Source organism: Nematostella vectensis, chromosome 12 (genome assembly GCF_932526225.1).
Source record: "Nematostella vectensis chromosome 12, jaNemVect1.1, whole genome shotgun sequence".
Taxonomy (NCBI): Eukaryota; Metazoa; Cnidaria; class Anthozoa; order Actiniaria; family Edwardsiidae; genus Nematostella; species Nematostella vectensis.
Window position 1 is genome coordinate 2,645,489 of NC_064045.1, and position 20,668 is coordinate 2,666,156.

The following is a 20,668-nucleotide window of genomic DNA, read 5'->3' on the forward strand; positions in this document are numbered from 1 at the left end:
AATACTAAAACAATTATTCCCCTCAGGCTAAGTTTAAACGTCGTATTATGAGTGAGCCGTATTAAATGCAAATGAATCGCAAATGAATCGAATCGATTGTTTCATCTTCATGCATTTGCATTTAATACGGCTCATGGATAATACGACGTTTGAACTTAGCCTCAGGGTCGATGAACAGCGGCAGGATATATCCACCATTAGTTTCCCCCAAACCAGTGGATAGCGATTTTTGCGCGCTCTGATTGGCTCTTGTATCTCGGAATTTTCGTGGATATTCATCTTCCCTTTGGGGAATAATTGTTCAATATTCATCTCCCCTTTTGGGAATGATTGTTCGATATTTCTAACCTTTCTCAAAACTACTCCTGGACCCAGTTTAATAATATTGCTGCAGGGCGAGAATATTTATTATATAAATTTCGTAAGGCTTTTCCGTGCAAGATTTTTTTTAGATAGTTTGTTGTTTACAGTAGTTGTCCGGTCAATATTTAGAGAAACCTTTTTCAATTAGTGGTAGGTCAAACCAATGAATGGCGTCAATGACTGACCTAAAAAAGACAATGTAAAAAAGCACCCAGGATAATGCAGTGTCAGCTTGCTCGATTGTTTTCGCCACCAACCTTACCCTCGTCCCGAATGGTGAACAAAATGGCCCTGCAGATTGGTATCCGTTTAAGAGATGTGCAGGGACGAGAAGGACCATTTTATGTTTCACGGGGAGTGTGAATATTTTGGGGGCGCGATAGTTTGTTTTCACTGGGATCTAGGTGGCTGTGTCGTTTTTTTATTCCCGACATCTTTTTCACATTTCAACTCCACAGTCTGAGTAGCCTGAATTTCAGGCGCCTTTTCCCCGACTACTACTCAGACTACTGTCTGAGTCGATATGAGGGAAATTTTCGATGAGCCGTTAGCATCAATCAGTTGTTTTCAAAACCTTTTCTTTCCACAAAAAATCAGGAACCGGTAGCACTGTTTAAAAATCATATTTGTTTCCTTAAAAAAGGTTTTATCCCGACCAAAGAAATCCCGACCTTCCCCTCAAACTGCGTTGAAAAAAATTACGAACCACCCCCAAAACGTAGCAGCCCACGACGTGGCAACAAAATATGTGAACTGAAATATGTAACAAAATAGGGATAAGAATGGTGTCATCTGGAAATTTTTTTATTTCATTTTCTAGAGCAAGTATTTTTCTATCTGTAACTCAAGAAGACAGTGTATAAGAATCAGTTGTTACAAAAGACGCAGCGCCAGTTGGATGTGTAGTCAGAGGCTTATTTTCGCGCAGCCTCTATGCTGCCATTGCTGGCACGATGGACACAAAACCATGTTGGATTGTGTTCTCCTATTACACAGGTTGCACAGATTCTTGGATGTTTTGATTCCTGAAAGGAAATACGAAGAGTATTTAGTGATAATTCACAAAAATTAAAAGAATATTTATTCAACCTGTAGAGGATAAATGATATCAAGTTGCCAAAAAAACGGAATGACATTTCAGTTTCATTTTAGAGTTTGCGAAAAAGGCGAGGGAATATTTACAAACACCGTCATTTATGGGCCGGGTGTACTTCTTTTTCAATTACGACCCATCAATATCGACCCGTAATTTGCTGGAAAAAGGAACAGATAAATCTTTCCCAGCAACTTTTAAAATTTATATTTTTGGCATCAGAACACATAGAAACGACGGAATATGACGTTCCAGCGGAGGAGAGTGTCGTTTTGTGCTCGTGAATATGAGGATATTAATTGGGGCATCACACACACAAAAAAAAATTGTGCTTATCACAGCTTACGCAAAAGGCTGATTTCCATATAATCGCAAGGATAAACTAATTTAAGCTAGCTAAAAAAAGCTAAACTGTAAGAATTGAAATAATTTCATACAATGGTTTTCGCATTAACCGTAACCGTAAAAACGTCTATATTTTTCATTGAAAACGCCCCGGGGTAATGACTCGAGAGATTTGTTACACGACCGACCGCCATCTTGTTTTTGTTGTTGTTTATAAATAGAATAGAAACGAGGCCAAGCAGAAACCTGGAAATGAGAATATGTCGGATGACGAAGAGGTTTGTCGCAAAAGTTTTACATATGATTATAAATTACGAGCTCCAGTGGCGGATCCAGAATTTCAAAATGGGGGGTGGATAAAGGCAGAAGTCGGCTGATAACTGATCCAGTGTTTTTTGGTAAGTCACATAGATCTAAAGATACTTCAAGCTGAATTGGATTTGTCGCGTCAGCAATGTCAAGCATGGCGAAGGCACATGGACAGTACCTCCCGTCCCTCAAACAAAGTGACTTTTCTTAATATTTCTTATAAAGAGGGGTGGATATCCACCCAATCCACCCCCCTGTATCCGCCCCTGAGCATGACACCCGCAAAAACGTCAGGCGAATACAACACTGCCTTTACTTACCCTTACTCTTGCTTACTTTGACTTTTCGCCCTGTTTTAAATGATTTCAAACAAAACAGATTAAAATGTGGGCTGAATCTTTGCAGCAAAAACGGTTGCATCGCTACCACCGCTGAGGGGGGGGGGGGGGGGGGGGGATAGGGGGGCAGTTCAGTGAAATTAGTTTGGCGCCGCCCGCTCGCCCTGCCGCGCATATGGTTTACATGTATCCTCCAAACATCCACGAAATACCCACCTGGGTATATCAAGAATGAGTAAAATCCCCCACGCATACAATCATGAATCCTGCATTCTGATTGTTTCCGCCACTCACTATCTATCGGGCGATAGTGAGTAGCGAAAATGCTGCCGTAATACAGCCCAAGCCCATGAAAATAAATACGTTTTGATTATAAATCGATGTATGTATGCGAGTGTGATATTCCCTTTCGCAAGCCACACATCATGACACATGACAAATTCCCCTGGATCTCTGAGGATGGTCTTGAATGGCTTGTCAAGGCTCGACCCTGGGTCCTCAACTCCGTATAAACCGGCATATTGATATCATATTGCATTCTCCTATGATCGAAATCGACAAGGCACTGCGCGGTAAGATGTCAAGAAACTATAATAGCTCTACTTACGTCGAGTTTGCGTTGCATTGGCTGTTGCCTGTTTGCCCTTTGCCTTGTCTTGTGCCATTCGATTTCCAACTATTAGATAAATTTAATTGCTATTTATTTCGAGGAAGCGTTCCCACGGCCTAAATTATGGGGTTATTTGAAGCCCAGGTAGGCTTTGAAAATGAAATGACGCGATTTTCTTAGAGATGTTAATCGAGAATGACACAAACGTGGCCAAATGCTACACACAAGAACAGAAATAGTTCTTTGGGGATAAGGGCATGGTATTTGCGACCACGAACCCTTACAAAAATAGACAACTTTTGAAATAGACATCTTTCGTTCGCCTCGCTCGGAATCTAGATCTTACGTAGATCTACTTATTTATCGGCAAAAATGAGAGTAACTTTATAAAGGTAAGGTCAAAAACGCGTGGTCTCAGAACATCACCGTCATGAAAGTGTGAAAAAAAAAAGCACTGAAAAACGGCTATTTTCTTGGTGTTGGCGGGTTCCGTCATTCCACGATTTACTAACACCCCACGTGTCATAAGTAACAAAGACACTAAGTGGATTTTCATGAAATCGGGACAACTTCAACATAAAATCCGGATAACGATTCCAGTCAAATTCAAACGCAAAAGGCGTGGACTGCTATTTGTAATGCAAATAAAATGTATGTTATTCATACTCACGATCCTCGAACTATTTTCGTGTATCCTTCTCCAGACACTCGTAGGGCAAACTAACACCATTTAGTTGTTTTACGTTCTTGTTTGGCCCCGCCCTCTTCTGCGAGAAGGGTAAGGAGAGGACACTTTCGCCAGAAAAAAACCAGCCCTTCTTTGACCCAGTGGCACCTGCCTTCTTGAGGGCCTCTCTCACGGTTTTTTCCTCCCTTGAATAGTGTGGATAGCTGTGTATAGCTGTGTATGGTGTGTATAGCTGTTGATAGCTGTGGATGGCTGTGGATGGTGTGGATGGTTTTGGATGGTGTGGATAGCTGTGGATGGTGTGGATAGCTGTGTATGGTGTGAATAGCTGTGTATGGCGTGGATAGCTGTGGATGGTGTGGATAGCTGTGGATGGTGTGGATAGCTGTGGATGGCTGTGGATGGTGTGGATAGCTGTGGATGGTGTGGATAGCTGTGTATGGTGTAGATAGCTGTGTATGGTGTGGATGGCTGTGTATGGTGTAGATAGCTGTGGATAGCTGTGTATAGCGTGGATAGCTGTGTATGGCGTGGATAGCTGTGTATGGCGTGGATGGCTGTGTATGGTGTGGATAGCTATGGGTAGCTGTGTAGCTGTGTATGGTGTAGATAGCTGTGTATGGTGTGGATAGCTGTGTATGGTGTGGATAGCTGTGTATGGTGTAGATAGGTGTGTATGGTTTGGATGGCTGTGTATGGTGTAGATAGCTGTGGATGGTGTGAATGGTGTGTATCGTGTGTACGTATGTTGTGGTATACACTATCTTATGATACACTTCAGGATGCGTACTTAAAGTATTTACCGATTCGACGTATACATTACCGCTGACTTCCTGCAGACTCACCCTTCCTCTACGCCGGTGGAAAATTGCTTCCCCTTGGGATTGTGCAACAAGCAACTGTTTCTTAGCGAATCTGCAAAGAAAAGCCGTACCAGCTGATGTAAAAGCAACACAAAGCACAAGATCCCTACAAGTCCGGTAAGCAAGGGTATCAGAGAGCCCGACCGTAGTTTCTCTATGAATTATCGGCAAAATCACGCACATCGCGTCTTTGAATGTGTTGGTTTGTGAAGTGTGACGAAATGTGAGATTCATTATTGTTCAAAAGTCTTTAGCTCGATCTTACCTCTGCTATCTTCGGATTTTGATAACATTTCTTACATTCACTATTCTCTGAGGTCGATAACTCGTGCGTTGTATTGGGGTTTGTGCATTGAATGGGATTTCTACACTAATTTTGTGCGGTTCTCTGTTTGTGCTTCCGCTTTCGATTTAGTAAGGGCTTCGATTGTTTGTGAGCAGTCCGCTTTTATTTAAACGGTAATCACGTCAGCTTTGTTTATATTTATTTCTGCGATCGTATGCAGCTCAAACTGTCCAAGGTGTTGCTGATGTGGCCTAGGCTTGATTGTTTTAGAAAGATGGGGAATGGATCTCATAGGAGAAATTAATGTTACCGCAGTGCCTTAAGATTCATTTTTATTTGGATTTCTTGAATGCAGCGTTGCTTCATTGAAGTCGCATGAGTATCACAAATATCACAGGCGAAGGGTCATAAGGTAATACAAGAGGGTTTTCTTTTGCCATAGGGTGTCTCCTGTAGCCTTTCTTGACTAAACTGGTTGCACTTCGTGAGTCTTTCCCGCCATTTCTATATTTTTACTCTTGTGACTCTGTCACACTGTTTTGTCCGCCGTTTTGTCCTACGACAAAAACTGACTTCCCACGTTGTCTCCTGTTTTTCTGGCTTAGTTTTCTTGTGTTTGAAACTGTACTTTGTGTTTTCACCATAAGCTTAAGTGATATTTTGGATAATTCTTCACTTACAAACAATAATTTATTCAGCTCCGAAATCAGTCGCCTGTAAATTCTGCGAGGGATTTGCATATTTCTCTGAGCCCTGATTGCGATGCGCTGTTGTTGTGTCAGTCTCACGGTAGGCCAGTCACAGTTAAGTTGATGACAAAGAGTTAGTGATTGCGGTCGGATTGCGTTGTTGTGTAATACTGCTTGGAGTTTTTCTACCAGTGGGTTCTAAGTGCATTGTTGATTGAGCGCGTTGGTTCAGTTTACGGGCGACTCGAGTCCAACTTGTTTTTGCCACCCTGCATTTTCATTGTAGTCTTTTAACTATTTTATTCTACTTAATTTTACCTTGATTATTGATTATTAATAATTAATTGATCTAGTTAAATAAAAGAAAGGGAAACTAATCAAATAATTATATACAATCAAACAATTATTTAACCGGAATAACCGGAAAATAAACTACAATACTATTTCTGTAATTCTTTTTCAAAAAAAAAAATATATAAAATAATTATATCTGGCATAATGGCAGGCCACCTCATGGCCCCCTTGATAGTACCCCTATTTGCTCTACATCTCCAGAATTTCTTATTACGGTGGCAGAGCCCACTAATTGAGTCTAAGGCCGGACCCTTCATTTCACCAGCACTTTTTGAAATGAGCCTGGACAAAGTTAAAATTTTCATGAACAATATTCATCCCAATCGTAGAAAATTGATCGCTCCAAGGAGTAACCCAAGCTCACTCGCCTTTCGCCTACTCATTCTTAGTGGGGACATCCCTCTCAATCCCGGTCCCACCTACCGGTATCCCTGTGGAGCATGCTCAAAACCAGTTAAATGCAACCAGAAGGGTATTCAGTGCGACTACTGCGATGCATGGTATCACACAAAATGCTGCTCAATAAGCAATGAAAGTTACAATACACTTGCTAACAGTTCTTGTTCTTGGATCTGCTGTGCCTGTGATGTGGCCAATTTCTCAAAGTCATCAAGTGGTCCTGACATTCCTGATGACAATTATTATTTATCTTTATCAACATCAGTACAATCATCCGGCTCAGAATCACCCCAGCCACTAACATCCTCCCCCAGGCAAAGACAATAAAAGAATGGAACAAGCTGCCCCGCCTTACCCTGGATTCCACTAGTGCAGATATTTTTAGAGAACGAATAAAATTAAATTAAATTAATAAAATTATATTAATACCAATAATGCTGTTTAAACGATTTTTATCTTTTTACTTTATTTAATCTTTTTTTTATTCTGCCTTATTATTATTTTTATTCTGCCTTATTATTATTTGTATTATTATTTATTTTTATTATTATTATTATTTTTATTTCTATTATTATTTTATTTTATGTTTTTTATTTTTTTTTATTTATTTATTTTATTTTTTATTTTTTTTAGTTAATTAATTAATTAATGTATTTATTTATTTATTTATACAATTAATTTATATCCACAGTGATGGTAACCCCTTTGTGGATTAACAATGTAGATGTAGATGTAGAAGATTCCCTTAGCATTCCCTTCTTTTCTAGGTTGTCAATGGTTGCTAAACTTTTGTTAGGTCCTAACTTTTACTTTGTTCCTCAACAGATTTATTAGTAAAACCAAGAGTGGAATTGATGCTACTTCAATCTTTCAAAATGTGATGTCAATGCATTAAGCAGGTATAGCCAATCTACTGTAGCATTGATATACAGCATTTTGATGTTGTGATAATAAAAGATGATGATTTCTCTTGTTGCTGAGCATTTTTGTATTTTTGCAGATCAGTATGGCCTCTGTACTCTCAGGCAGTGAGGAGAAGGACAACTTCCAAAAACTCTGCCGCCTGCTGATTGATGGAGGTACCCAGTCCCTGCGGACATACTTCACGTCAATCCACCATCCCACCCCACTTGCAGCATTTCTAAATACGCACAAGAAAACCTTGACTAACCTGAAAAGAAGGAGGAAACTCCGGCAAGAGCAGTTTGATCGACTATTCCCTGCCAGCGGTGTTCCATCAGCTAATGATTATGACATTACACTTCTGTTCCTGTTGCTTCGCCACTTCTCTGGGTTGTCACCACCTGTCAGTACGTCTAGCTGGGATGTGTTGCCTCCTCCCACTGATCTTACCAAGGAGGCACACATGGCCCGGCTGAAATGGTACAGGAATGTGTTTGCCCACATCAAATCAACTGAAATGCCAACTGTTCAATTTAATCAGTACTGGGTTGAAATATCTGATGCTCTGATCTCCCTCAGTGGAGTCAGTCAGGGTGAAATAGACACCCTGAAGGTCACACCTCTTGAGAGAGATTATGTAAAGCTTTTGAATGAGTGGTTTGATAGAGATCTAGACTTGTCAAAAGAAGTAAATGAGACAAAGAAAGAAGTCCAAGAGACAAAGAAAGAAGTGCATGAGACAAAGAAAGAAGTGCATGAGACAAAGAAAGAAGTGCAAGAGACAAAGAAAGAAGTGCAAGAGACAAAGAAAGAAGTGCAAGAGACAAAGAAAGAAGTGCAAGAGACAAAGAAAGAAGTGCAAGAGACAAAGAAAGAAGTGCATGAGACAAAGAAAGAAGTGCATGAGGTGAAGGGAAAAGTATCTGAGATGGCAGTGGACCTAGCATCACTCAAAGAGGAATTCTCAAGTAAGTAAACCATCTGATAGAAAGCTAGCCTGAAATGATAAGAAACTTACACAATCACGAATCTCAAATCACAATAAGATATCATTGATATAAAAAATACTGAACCTATTTAGTTGACATTATGGAGACATGACCTCTTGCTTTATATCCTTGTCCATGAAGACAGGGTTTTTTCTCTTCATGGCCTGATGTTGAGAGAAACATTTGTCCCTTTTTTGGTTTGGTATCTTCTATACACCTAAAATCCCTTTCTTGATTATTACACTCTCAACTCTACAAATTGTTGTCACAGGTAAAAAGGTGAACAGCAAGAAGGACATCACTGCCACTAAAGGTGATGAGGCTGCTTCTGGGAAGTAAGTTATAATTCTTTTTTGTGTGTTTCTCTTGCACAGATAAGCAAAATTATGAGTTAGATCGTGGAATCTTCAGTGAATTGTATTTTAAATGTAGCTTTTTTATTTATTTCGTTTTTGTTTCTTATTATATAGATTTATTATAAATATTTAAATGTCACCCTTCAATAACAGAAAGTAACAGGCAATGTTGTGTTGTAAACTGATTGTGTGGTTTCTACTTTAGAACATCCCACGACCCAGGGAATGAGCGTCTACCAAAGAAAAAAGGTACATGCTAAAGACATGCTAAAGATATTTTAATAAAACTAAATTAAAAGTGGCAGATTCTAGAAGGGGGCGAGGGGGTGGGGCTGGGCCGGGTCTAGTATCTATGGTAACCCCACGTATTTAGGTAAAATTTTAAGAGGACATATATATGGGAGTTTAGTTGCTCCTGCCATATGTTTTAAACAGTTTGTATATATGTTGATGGGCCATACCCTCTCCCCCATGAGACAAATCATAGACTTCCACCGCTGATACAGTGGAACCTGGATATTACGATACTTGATTTAAGGATAACCTCGATTTTACAATGGCGTTCCTTTCTCATGGTGGAAGTACAGTGAAATGTAAAAGAAATTACCTCGATCTGCTGTTATTGGATACATTGATATTATTGATTTTACGATACAAATCTGTTCTCCTAAGCGTAATTTTGAATTTCGTACAACAATATTATTGATTTTGTTTATCGACAAATAACGAAAAACTCAGTTGTGTACAGTACAGTCAATCAATTTTTTTTTATTTGACAGATCTTGTTAAATACAGATTACAGCCTTACAAAGAGAAAATTTACAGTCTTACAAGGAGTACAGTTGCACTTTTAATATTTTGTTAAAGTTGATAAGTAACCCAACCGAGTACAACACTATTTTCAATGGATTTTCTTTTATATCGTAAAATCAAGGAGGACATCTTGACAATACCCCGATTTTCCGGTACATTTACTATCTCCTGGGGCATATTGTAAAATCCAGGTTCCACTGTATCTGTTTTGTATAGCACTACAATTCTTGTTATATCTATCAGTAGAGATACAGCCTACCCCATCCAGTTTGCAATCATGACTATGGGTAATGGGATAGTCATGGATAAAAGATGCTGTAGAAGGAGAACAAAATCATTTTCTCTCTTGGCTGCAGAGCTCTCTTGTATAAACGAAAAACTGTTCTTTGCATAGATGATACCGATTTGGATATTGTTCCTTTGTCAGCTCAGGTGTGCTGCACTAGCCATCTTATTGTTCGCTTACTGCACATCCAGGTTCAGTTTTTCTTTCCCTAAAAAGGGCTTGAATTTTCAGCCCAACTTCTTTGTTTCACAGAGGAAAACAACACATCATTTCAATATTTAATTTATAGTTTGTAGCATGTTAGGCGGGAAAGGGTAGCCTATAGGGGTGTAATAGATGTCCTCTTCTTTCGAAAGCATTGTCAAGGATTTCTATTATCCTGTTTGACACACTTTGAAATGAATATTCTATATTATATAGCATCCGTACAACTTTCATATTGTTGAAAAATGGAACTGGGTTCAGCCATGTGTCTGATAATAAAAAGCCTTAAATTTTAATATTCAAACTGACACAAACACGTTTCATTGGACCAAATATGCAAATCGTTCTCCTTATTGAGAAATGCCCTTCAATAAAAGAAAGCCAATTCAAACCGAAACAATAATATTTTTGTATTTTTTTTAGCGGTTCAAGACTTTATTGACTATCTTCATCTGAGGTACACGACAGGTGAAGAGGTCCTTATTGAGCCGCTTAAGGACATAGAGGACGGCAACTTCACGCTGGAGAACATGTTCTCAGAGCTGGAGATCGTCAGAAAAGACACCGATATCAAGGTGCCGATGTATGACGTCTTTACCGCTAGTGAACCATCCAAGACGGTGCGAAGTGTTCTCCTGGAGGGGGACTCTGGGGCGGGCAAGACCACGTTTTGCAAGAAGATTGCATATGACTGGGCAACAGGGGTCTTGGCCAAAACAGAGTCCTTCCCTCAGGTGGAGCTAGTGCTGTCTTTGAAGTGTAAAGGGATAAGTTCTAAAGGGTTCCCGCAGGCAGTGCAAGATCAATTGTTTCCCGAGGAATTTAGTGTACAAGATAGGGTAGAAGTGGTGCAGTACATCAAAGAAAACCAAAATAAGGTTTTGATAATCCTAGATGGATACGACGAGTTACCTTTAGAGGCAAGGGAGAGCATACATAATGTAGTATGTAAAAAGTTCTATTCCTCTAGTTACACCCTTTTAACGAGTAGACCAGAAAAGAAGCTCAGCAAATACTTTACAGGAAGTAATGCTCTAGAAATCAAGGGATTTCTCGATGTTGATGACTTTATCAGCATTTTCTTTAATGCATTACCAGATTACGCAGCATTTATTGTAGAGATTATCTCCAAAGGAATCTCTAATGTCGAATTGTGTAATCCTCTCACCTTGATTCTCTTCTGTTTGAGTTATAAGGATCATTGTGAGAGGAACAGGGAAAAGGATTTCTCACATGGTATGACCCTTCGAGAACTTTACGAGGATGTAGCGTACTCACGAATTAGGAGATACTTTGAGAAGGAAGACATCAACTTCGACGATGACGATATTCAAGCGACGAGTTTACAACTAGGAGAAATTGCTTTTCATAGTCTTAAGGACAAGGCTAACACCTTTCCACTTCCTAAACTATCAGAAGTTTTGAAAAAGGTAGGTTTCTTAACACGCCGCAAATCCCCTAGCACCATACGAGCAGTAGAAATGTACTCCTTTGTTCACAAGTCTTTTCAGGACTTTTTCTGTGCTGTGTTTTTAGCTGACAGGCTTGGACAAGGCATTGTTGAGAGTGTATTGATTAATGATTTTGGATTTTACCTCACTGTCAATCGTTACGACCTCGCTATGATGGTAGGAAGTAATGTGATGAAAGCCGTGGAATCTCTCGCAGGCAAAGTACCCGAGTATCCACCCGAAGGGATTCCATGGTGTGATTGGCGTGATCACTCTATTGCTTTCATGTTGCTGTGTCAGTGTCTGGCGAGATGCAAACAATCAGAAATCGTCAAAGTTTTGGAAAAGGCATATTGCCTCCTTCCATGCAGAGTGCTTTTACAAATTGATTTTAAGCCATGTTATTCTACGCTGTTAGGATTGTCATATTTGCTATCGTACGATTTGTCTCGTTCCCAGAGCCTGCAGACTGTCGGTAGTGTCAGCGGTTTGCGTCCCCTTGGTGATCTTGCTATCCTTTTTTTGAATTATACAGATGAGATCCCTGATCAATTTACAAAAGCGTTAGCTTCTTCTCCGATTCGAAAACTAGATATTTTTTGTCCCCCTGGTGCAGGTGATATTATTGTAAAAGCGCTTGTCAGCATGCTGTCACGTAACGCATTACAGTCTCTCAGCATTTTTGATGGGATCGGCGAGGCTAATTTTGGCAATTTTATCGAGTCTTTAAAGAAGAACGTTACACTCTCAGAAATCTGTATTGCATCTGCCGGCTTTGATGATTCGTGTGCTATCAAGTTGGCTGAGATCTTATCTGATAACACCAGTCTCACTGACGTTCGCATTAATAGTAAAATCCTGGGAGATACTGGTATTAAAAGGCTCGCCAATGCATTGAAAGTCAATAAAACAGTACGAACTCTCGGGATAGATGGTGGTAACATGACGTCTGAAGCAGGCCGTGCTATCGGTGAAATGCTGAGACATAACACTACTGTCACCTCTCTTTTTCTTTTGGGTGGAAGGCTAGGTGATTCCGGGGCTCGGGGTATCGCTTTTGGTCTTGAAAAAAACACGACCATCGATGACCTTAGCTTAGTGTGTTCTAGTATAGGCATCGCTGGCATTCAGGCAATTACAAAAGTCATTCAAAATGTTACCCGCTTAAATTTGTCTAGTAACCCGGTAGGGTACGATGGAGTAAAAGCTATTGCTAGACTTCTTGTGAAAAGCTGTAGCAGGTTGAAATTCCTTGTTCTTGATCAATGTAATATAGATGTATATGGTGCCAGGGAACTCGCTATAGCTTTGTCAAGGAATTCATGTCTCCAGGAACTGTCCGTAGATTGTAATGATATTAATGACGAAGGGATGGGTGCGCTGGCTAAGTCTGTGGCTAGTAATGAAACATTACAGGTTCTTTACATTTCGTACAATAACGTCGGTCAAAATGGTAAAAAGGTTATAATTAGCGCTTGCGAAACGAGCAAGTCCGTCCGGCATCTCTACCACGAGTACGACTCTATTCTCAACACGTGCTCCAAGCCCCACTCGGTCTGTGTATTTCCTCGTCAATTATATAACACTTTTTTAATTTTAAAGTTTAAGAGAATGCATCAGTTATACATAAGATATTGTCAAGGTGTAGAACAGCAAGTCGAGAAGCACTTTACTTTTTTGGATCGAATGTTAAATTTGTAATTTCTTGAGACGTTTATTTGAAAATTCTTTGTTTTTTTTATAAAGTGCAGGGAGTATAAACCCTCTCCATCTTGTTTGCCCATAAAATTTTGCTTAAAAATGTCCAACTTGCTTTCATTTCTAGCAAAATAGAGTATTGAAGTCCCCCTCCCCTACAGCCCAGCCATCTGGCTTGTGGTTAAGGTATTTGGGGGGGGGGGGGGGGGGAGGTTTTTATAATGACCCTCACAGGTGGCTTACACTAGCATGTCACGTGACCAACTAAAGAGTCCAAACGAGCACCAACTTGTCAAACACGTAGCTGTGACTTGCTCGTGTAGCATGTCACGTGACCAACTAAAGAGTCCAAACGAGCACCAACTTGTCAAACACGTAGCTGTGACTTGCTCGTGTAGCATGTCACGTGACCAACTAAAGAGTCCAAACGAGCACCAACTTGTGAAACACGTAGCTGTGACTTGCTCGTGTAGCATGTCACGTGACCAACTAAAGAGTCCAAACGAGCACCAACTTGTCAAACACGTAGCTGTGACTTGCTCGTGTAGCATGTCACGTGACCAACTAAAGAGTCCAAACGAGCACCAACTTGTCAAACACGTAGCTGTGACTTGCTCGTGTAGCATGTCACGTGACCAACTAAAGAGTCCAAACGAGCACCAACTTGTGAAACACGTAGCTGTGACTTGCTCGTGTAGCATGTCACGTGACCAACTAAAGAGTCCAAACGAGCACCAACTTGTCAAACACGTAGCTGTGACTTGCTCGTGTAGCATGTCACGTGACCAACTAAAGAGTCCAAACGAGCACCAACTTGTCAAACACGTAGCTGTGACTTGCTCGTGTAGCATGTCACGTGACCAACTAAAGAGTCCAAACGAGCACCAACTTGTCAAACACGTAGCTGTGACTTGCTCGTGTAGCATGTCACGTGACCAACTAAAGAGTCCAAACGAGCACCAACTTGTGAAACACGTAGCTGTGACTTGCTCGTGTAGCATGTCACGTGACCAACTAAAGAGTCCAAACGAGCACCAACTTGTCAAACACGTAGCTGTGACTTGCTCGTGTAAGCCGCCTGTTGTTGCGAGTTGAGTCAGAATAAATGATCAGTTGGAGTGCACTAGGGGTGTTACTACGCAAAGCATATTGTCAAATGCTGTACATACTTGTATTTTAGTCACTTTAATACCTAGGGCATATTACATTGTATATATTGCACGATGGTAATAAAAAAGATGATATTGATTGTGTAGATCGCTGACTGCTTGCATTAGCGTTGACTTTCCCCTCCTCCCTCCCACGCTGCCGGTAAACCGCTGATTGCATCCCTTCTGCGCATGCTCCTCAATATGATCTAGTTTGGCTATAAGCGACTTGCACTTAGAGATCACGTGACTTAGCAAATTTACGCCAAAACACAGAATAGCTGGGCCATCACGCCAGAGAGTGACAAAAACAATAAGACCCTTCTGTCGAGGCATAGAAACTTTCTGGGTGATTTATAAGCGCTTATTAGCGGAGCCAGCGCGGCCATAGGCCGCGCGCGGAGCTTCATAGGTATAGAAGTATGGTATAACTATGCGACTTGGTTTTGTGGTCATTGCGCGGGTACCCTGTGGTGTCACTCGCCAGCCAGCCAGCCAGCCGCGCAACTCCCAGGCCTCACTCGGCCCCGTAATGGCGGCTAAATACAAGCATGGAGCAAGGGAAAAAGTTCTTGTCATGCGTTGATTATTTCTTTTTGCCTCAAATTTTGTGACTTAAGGATAAAGTCAACTAGAGGAGATCTACTAATATTCATTAGCGCCAAGATTTATGTAAGGATATGTCTGGTTTTAGCTAGTAAATTTAATTTTTTTTAGTAAGTAATAGTTCACATTAAAAAGCGATCACAACCACAAGAAAGCGACAAAAACAATGCAAGGTGAGTTTCGGACGACGATTTGTATTGTCTATTGAGGATATGACAGTTATTGGGCATTTTGTTGTCCTTTTTGTTTGCTTTGAGAATGCGAGTACTAAAGTTAGTAATCAAATTATTTGAGCATAACACCTTTTGTTTTGACATTCTTTGTTCTATCTTTAATCTTGATTCTGTTGAAATATTTCATAAAGGCCAACCAATATCGTGTTGCATTTGTCATATACTGGTAAAGAAGACCGTTCTTGTCTATACAGCAACTTTTTCAACTTACAAGAGAAATTTTCCTTACCGAGGATAAAAACAAAACAAAATTCAACCCCTATTGCCAATATGTATTGTTATTGTCTGCATCTTACATCTCATGTGTTTATTATTATTTTTTCAAATATTTGTGGAAATTAGTCAGATTATAAATGTCTTGATGAAAAGATTGTTTTGAAAGAAATGTCACTCTTTTATGAACCAGGGACTACCTGAGGGCCAAGATGAATGCTAAAGACTGGAAGACATGAGAATTGAAAACCATGTCTTGAAAGACATGGTTTAGTAGGGAGTTCTTATTCACTATTCATTTGATACCCCCACACACATGGTCCCAGAAAAGGGTGGGGGATTAGACTTTAATAAAAACCTGTTTCCAAGTTAAGAGTCAAAAACAGTCAATACCACCACCCCTCTTGATATATTCTGGTTAAAAAGTAATCTAAAACCCCACATTAACCCCTGACTTCCCCAGGACCATAAGGGAGGGGGCTCAAATGACTAAGGCATTACTATGTGATTCAGCAGTACACACTCAATAGGTTTTTTTTAGAACAAGATACTTATATTATATAAAACTAAAAACATAATTTTGCTTTTTAGATAATAAATCTGTAACGAAAACAGTTTTCTATTAACCTAAAGATAATGGGAAAGGGGATATTTTAGGTGTAATGTATTTGAGAAAAACCTTAGGATCAAAACGAATAAACAGTAATGGCGGACTCTCGTTGTTTATTGCTGTTACCCAGAAAACCTTGCGGTCATACAAACAGGAATCCCAAACATTACATACTGCCCCACCCAAGTTTACAACTAAAAGATACTTGCTTGCTGAGGCCAGTAAAACTATCAAATTTATACACACAATATGTCAACAAGTAAAAAACAACAACAATGTCCATGACAAGTTCTTGACAAGTTGTCAATCCATCAGATCCGGAAAAATGTACACAGTGTGTGATATGCTGCTTAAAATTAACATACATAGTCTTTGAGGTGAGTAGGTGTGGTTTTGAGTCGAGTACTTCTTCGCAGAGTACTTGCAGGTTCAGAAGCTGGAAGCTCTGTCTTCTTCGGTTCCAATGAAGGTTCTGGAACTGTGATCTCAGGTTCCTTAAATTCCTCTGGAATCTGCTTGGGTACAGTTGTTTGCATTGGAACTTGGGCCAATTCTGTTGAACTCTGAAAATCATTGGCGACTGTGGGTGTGCTTGTCCTCAGGCGAAGATGGTCAACATGTCGTCGAAACACTCCACCTGAACTGAGTTGAACGACATACGAAACCGGTCCTGACTGTTGAATAATTGTTCCACATAACCACTTTGGACCATATGAAAAATTCTTGACAAATACTGGGTCATTCACTTGAAATTCTCTGAGTGGCACTAGATTGTCGTGTTGTTTCTTCTGTGCGAGCTGTTTATCTTCTACACGAGTGCGAATTGTGTCCTGACTAAGGGGGCTTACCAGGTCCAAGCGCGTCTTCAGCTTCCGGTTCATTAATAGCTCACCAGGTGTTTTACCAGTGGTTGCATGAGGTGTGGTACGATAGCTTAATAGAAATCTGCTTAACTTCGTGTCTAAGTTTTCCTTTTCCCCTCCCATCTTCTTCATTGTTTCCTTGAAAGTGCGAACATATCTTTCAGCAAATCCATTGGATGCTGGGTGTTTAGGTGCTGAAGTGATGTGTTTTATGCCATTCTCAGACATAAAAAGGGCAAATTCTTCACCTATGAAGGCAGTTGCATTATCAGATACAATGATATCAGGCAGTCCATGTACTAAGAAGCATTCTCTTAACTTCTGGATGGTTACTGCAGCAGTACTGGAGTTTGTCTTGAATACCTCGATCCACTTACTATAGGCATCACCGATCACCAGGAACATGTGTCCTTCGAAAGGTCCTGCATAGTCAATATGTATGCGAGACCAAGGTCTAGACGGCCACTTCCACGGATGTAGGGGTGCATTAGAAGGTGCCTTAGCATTACTTTGGCAGCTTGTGCAATCTTTCACCTTTTGCTCAATATCCGCGTCCAGGCCAGGCCACCAGAAATAGCTTCGGGCTAACATTTTCATGCGAACCATTCCAGGATGTCCATCATGTAGTTCCTGGAGAAGCTTGACTCTTCCTTGAGGAGGAATGACTACGCGAGAGCCCCAGAGTAGACAGCCATCCTGACAGCTAAGTTGGTGCTTTCTATAAGAGTAGGGCTTGAACTCAATGCGATCATTTGAATTGGGCCAACCGGACATTACTTGGTGTCGTACTGCACTAAGAATAGGATCTTTTGAGGTCCAACGCTCAATGTCCTTGACTTTAACGGGTGTGTTGACTTCAAGATGATTCATTACAAACATAATGTCGCCAGGCACTGGAACATTTCTGGTTTCATTTGGCAATGGCAGCCGGCTCAGGCCATCGGCATTACCATTTTTCTGGCCTTCTCGATATACTAAAGTGTATGAGTAGCCTGACAGGAATACCGCCCACCTCAATATGCGTGGTGAGGCTGAGGTCGGTATTTGTTTAGTTGACTGTAGCAGACCCAGCAGGGGTTTGTGATCAGTGTAGATGGTAAAACTCCGTCCATATAAGTATGAGTGGAACTTCCTCACCCCGAACATGATGGCTGCTGCCTCTTTGCCGAGCTGTGAATAGTTCTTTTCGGCTGGGGACAGAGTACGTGAGGCATATGAAATAGGACGTTCAGTCCCATCATCCATCACATGTGAAATAACACAACCAAGACCATATGGTGATGCGTCACAAGCAAGGGTTAACTCTCTTTCCAAGCTGTAATGCACTAGAAGTTGTGAAGAGTGAAGTGTGGACTTGGCTTGGTTCCAAGATTTTTCATGTGCTTCACTCCAGTTCCAAGGTGTGTCTTTGACTAACAGCTGATGTAAAGGAGATAGTATTGTAGTGATGTTAGGTATGTAACAAGCGTAATAGTTAAGCATGCCTAAAAAGGCTTGCAGTTCTTTCAGATTAGAAGGTCTCGGTGACTCTTGAATTGCTTTGATTTTCTCGTCAAGGGGGTGGATACCATCTTTGTCTATGCGGTGTCCCAGGTAAGTGACTTCAGGTGCTTGAAAAATGCACTTCGAACGTTTAAGACGGACGCCAGCTTTGTCCAGACGTGACAGGACTTCTGTTAGACTTTTGAGATGATCTGCTGATGTCTTCCCGGCAATGAGAATATCATCTATTCGTACTACAACATTCGGAATACCCTGCAGTAAATTTTCCATTGTGCGTTGGAAAATCCCAGGGGCTGAGGCAATGCCGTAGCACAGTCTATTGTACTCAAATAGGCCTTTATGAGTGGTGATAGTGGTGTACTTCTTTGATTCTTCATCTAACTCAAGTTGTTGATAAGCTTGACTCAGATCTAGTTTTGTAAACTGCACTCCACCTCCAAGTTGAGCTAGCAGATCCTCTGTTTTAGGAATTGGGTAATTGTCAAGTTTGCTAACTTGGTTCAAAGTAACTTTGAAGTCTCCACAAATGCGTATAGACTCATCAGATTTGACAATGGGCACAATGGGTGTTGCCCATTCCGAAAATTGAACTGGACGAATTGTTCCTTCTTCTAACAAACGGTCCAATTCTCTCTCTACCTTCTGACGTCGTGCATATTCTAACGTGCGAGGTTTGAAGTACTTGGGTTTGGCTTGAGGATCAACGTATATCTTTGCTTTCACTCCTTGAATTGTCCCTAGTCCTTCCTTGAATAAATTGTCATGTTTCTTTAGCAGGTCAGACACATCAGGGGATACAACTTGAACTAGGAAAATCTCTGGCCATGACAACTTAACATGTTGTAACCAATCTCGTCCAAAGAGACTGGGCACCTTGCCTTGTACAACTATAACTGGCAAGTGTTCGAAGAAGTCCTTGTACTTGACTTCCACTACAAGCTTTCCTAAAACTGGAATTGTCTCCCCGGTGTATGTTTTCAAGGTTAGCTTGGTATCTTGCAGATTGAGAGATGAACCCTCAATGTTCTTCAATTGATCAAAAATGTCCTCTCCGATTACTGAAAGTGATGCACCAGTGTCCAATTCCATTTGAACTTTAAGACCATTTAATTCAACATCTACTAAATACGGATTTTGGCGGTTGCCTTGACTGACAGCAAACAATGGATATATATCTTCATCTTCTATTTCTTTATCAGTATCCAGGACATGAATTGCTGGTTTCCCTTGTTTTGGATGGTGGTTTGAATTTGGCTTGGTTGTCTCGGACGACTTTTTTGCTTTTTTGAGACATTTGGCAACAATATGTCCTTTCTTTTTACAATAATGGCACGTGGCCTCCTTGAAACGACATTTTGACGGGTGGTGATTTTTTCCACAACGATAACACTCTTTATTTTCGCTTTTAGAACGCGGTAAGGGCGAAGAACTGACCTTTTTTTACAGATGCAGACGTTGAACTTAACGTAGAAGGAGCAGATTGAAGATCGGCCATGTGCTGTGCGGTCGTTTCCATAGACGAAGCAATGTCGTAAGCTTTTTTGAAAGTTAAGTTCTCTTCTGATAGCAAACGCCTTTGGATTCTTTCATTGTTAATTCCAGACACCAGACGATCACGCAGCATATTTTCCAGACTGCCACCAAAATTGCAGTATTCTGCCATGTTTCGTAGAGCCGCTACAAAGTCAGACACGTTCTCCCCGCTCAATCTGAAACGGTTATTGAACTTGTGCCGTTGCACGCTTTCACTCGGTTTTGGGTTGAAATGGCTCTTTACCAAGGTGCACAAGTCAGCATAAGATTTCTCTCCAGGTTTCGCTGGGGCCAGCAGATCAGACATTAATTTGTAGGTTTTTTTCCCTACCGAACTGAGGAGGATTGCACGGCGTATTTTCAAGTCATCGTCAGACGTAGTTACTCCATTTGCTTCAAAATAGAAGTTTAGACGCTCGATATACTGTTCCCATGAATCAGAATCTCTGTCGAATTCGTCTATTTTGCCGTAGGTTGCCATTTCCGAAATCCTCGTCGCCAAAAAATGTAATGTATTTGAGAAAAACCTTAGGATCAAAACGAATAAACAGTAATGGCGGACTCTCGTTGTTTATTGCTGTTACCCAGAAAACCTTGCGGTCATACAAACAGGAATCCCAAACATTACATTAGGAAAGTACTGAATATAATTATCACATTATTGTTATTATATTTTCTTTCCAAACATTTAAAAAAAGAGTCATATTTCTTCCTTTCCTTCTCCCTGTTGACTATGTTTATGCAATTGATGCTCTTTGCTATTTCCCCTCTACACCAAAAATAAATTAATGAACACATTTGATTTTTAAATTAGTAATTTTCATTTAGTACTCTCACTTATATCTTCTTTTTAGGATTTCCTTTCCAAGTCTCTTTTCCATTACATTTATTTTAAAGGTTTAGATTTACTTCATTGGAATGG

The 20,668-nt window shown here is 40.5% G+C and overlaps 2 protein-coding genes and 1 long non-coding RNA gene across 5 annotated transcripts; 1 reads left to right on the forward strand and 2 right to left on the reverse strand.

Moving 5' to 3' along the window:
- Positions 1-1,149: 1,149 nt before the first annotated feature.
- On the reverse strand, positions 1,150-3,424 carry LOC125557336. Of its 2 annotated transcripts, XR_007305230.1 has the most exons (3): positions 3,056-3,424; positions 2,431-2,460; positions 1,150-1,388 (listed from the first exon to the last, which is right to left on the reverse strand). It is a non-coding gene; the product is annotated as an uncharacterized LOC125557336 (long non-coding RNA). The 2 variants fall into 2 exon arrangements; XR_007305229.1 differs by lacking the exon at positions 3,056-3,424 and having other exon boundaries at positions 2,431-2,540.
- A 1,146-nt stretch (positions 3,425-4,570) lies between these two features.
- On the forward strand, positions 4,571-14,285 carry LOC125557328 (nucleotide-binding oligomerization domain-containing protein 1-like). 2 transcript variants are annotated; one of them, XM_048719830.1, is made up of 7 exons: positions 4,583-4,726; positions 5,251-5,307; positions 7,163-7,236; positions 7,338-8,208; positions 8,501-8,564; positions 8,791-8,834; positions 10,312-14,285. In XM_048719830.1, the coding sequence occupies exons 4-7, from the start codon at positions 7,344-7,346 to the stop codon at positions 13,038-13,040; spliced, it is 3,702 nt and encodes a 1,233-aa protein (XP_048575787.1). In that variant the 5' UTR covers positions 4,583-4,726; positions 5,251-5,307; positions 7,163-7,236; positions 7,338-7,343; the 3' UTR covers positions 13,041-14,285. The 2 variants fall into 2 exon arrangements, with proteins under 2 accessions (XP_048575786.1, XP_048575787.1); XM_048719829.1 differs by lacking the exon at positions 5,251-5,307 and having other exon boundaries at positions 4,571-4,726.
- A 1,658-nt stretch (positions 14,286-15,943) lies between these two features.
- LOC116618856 (uncharacterized protein K02A2.6-like) lies at positions 15,944-20,360 on the reverse strand. Its single transcript, XM_048719852.1, has 2 exons — positions 19,680-20,360; positions 15,944-19,642 (listed from the first exon to the last, which is right to left on the reverse strand). The coding sequence occupies exons 1-2, from the start codon at positions 20,225-20,227 to the stop codon at positions 16,204-16,206; spliced, it is 3,987 nt and encodes a 1,328-aa protein (XP_048575809.1). The 5' UTR covers positions 20,228-20,360; the 3' UTR covers positions 15,944-16,203.
- Positions 20,361-20,668: the final 308 nt, after the last annotated feature.

Excerpts from the sequence above, each read along its gene's own strand:
- LOC125557328 (XM_048719829.1), top strand. The coding sequence starts at position 7,344 with ATGGCCTCTGTACTCTCAGGCAGTGAGGAGAAGGACAACTTCCAAAAA. Across the intron at positions 8,565-8,790 it reads GATGAGGCTGCTTCTGGGAA|AACATCCCACGACCCAGGGA; the intron begins GTAAGTTATAAT and ends TTTCTACTTTAG. Across the intron at positions 8,835-10,311 it reads GCGTCTACCAAAGAAAAAAG|CGGTTCAAGACTTTATTGAC; the intron begins GTACATGCTAAA and ends TATTTTTTTTAG.
- LOC116618856 (XM_048719852.1), bottom strand. The coding sequence starts at position 20,227 with ATGGCAACCTACGGCAAAATAGACGAATTCGACAGAGATTCTGATTCA. Across the intron at positions 19,643-19,679 it reads CTTCAATCTGCTCCTTCTAC|TTCTTCGCCCTTACCGCGTT; the intron begins GTTAAGTTCAAC and ends AAAAAAGGTCAG.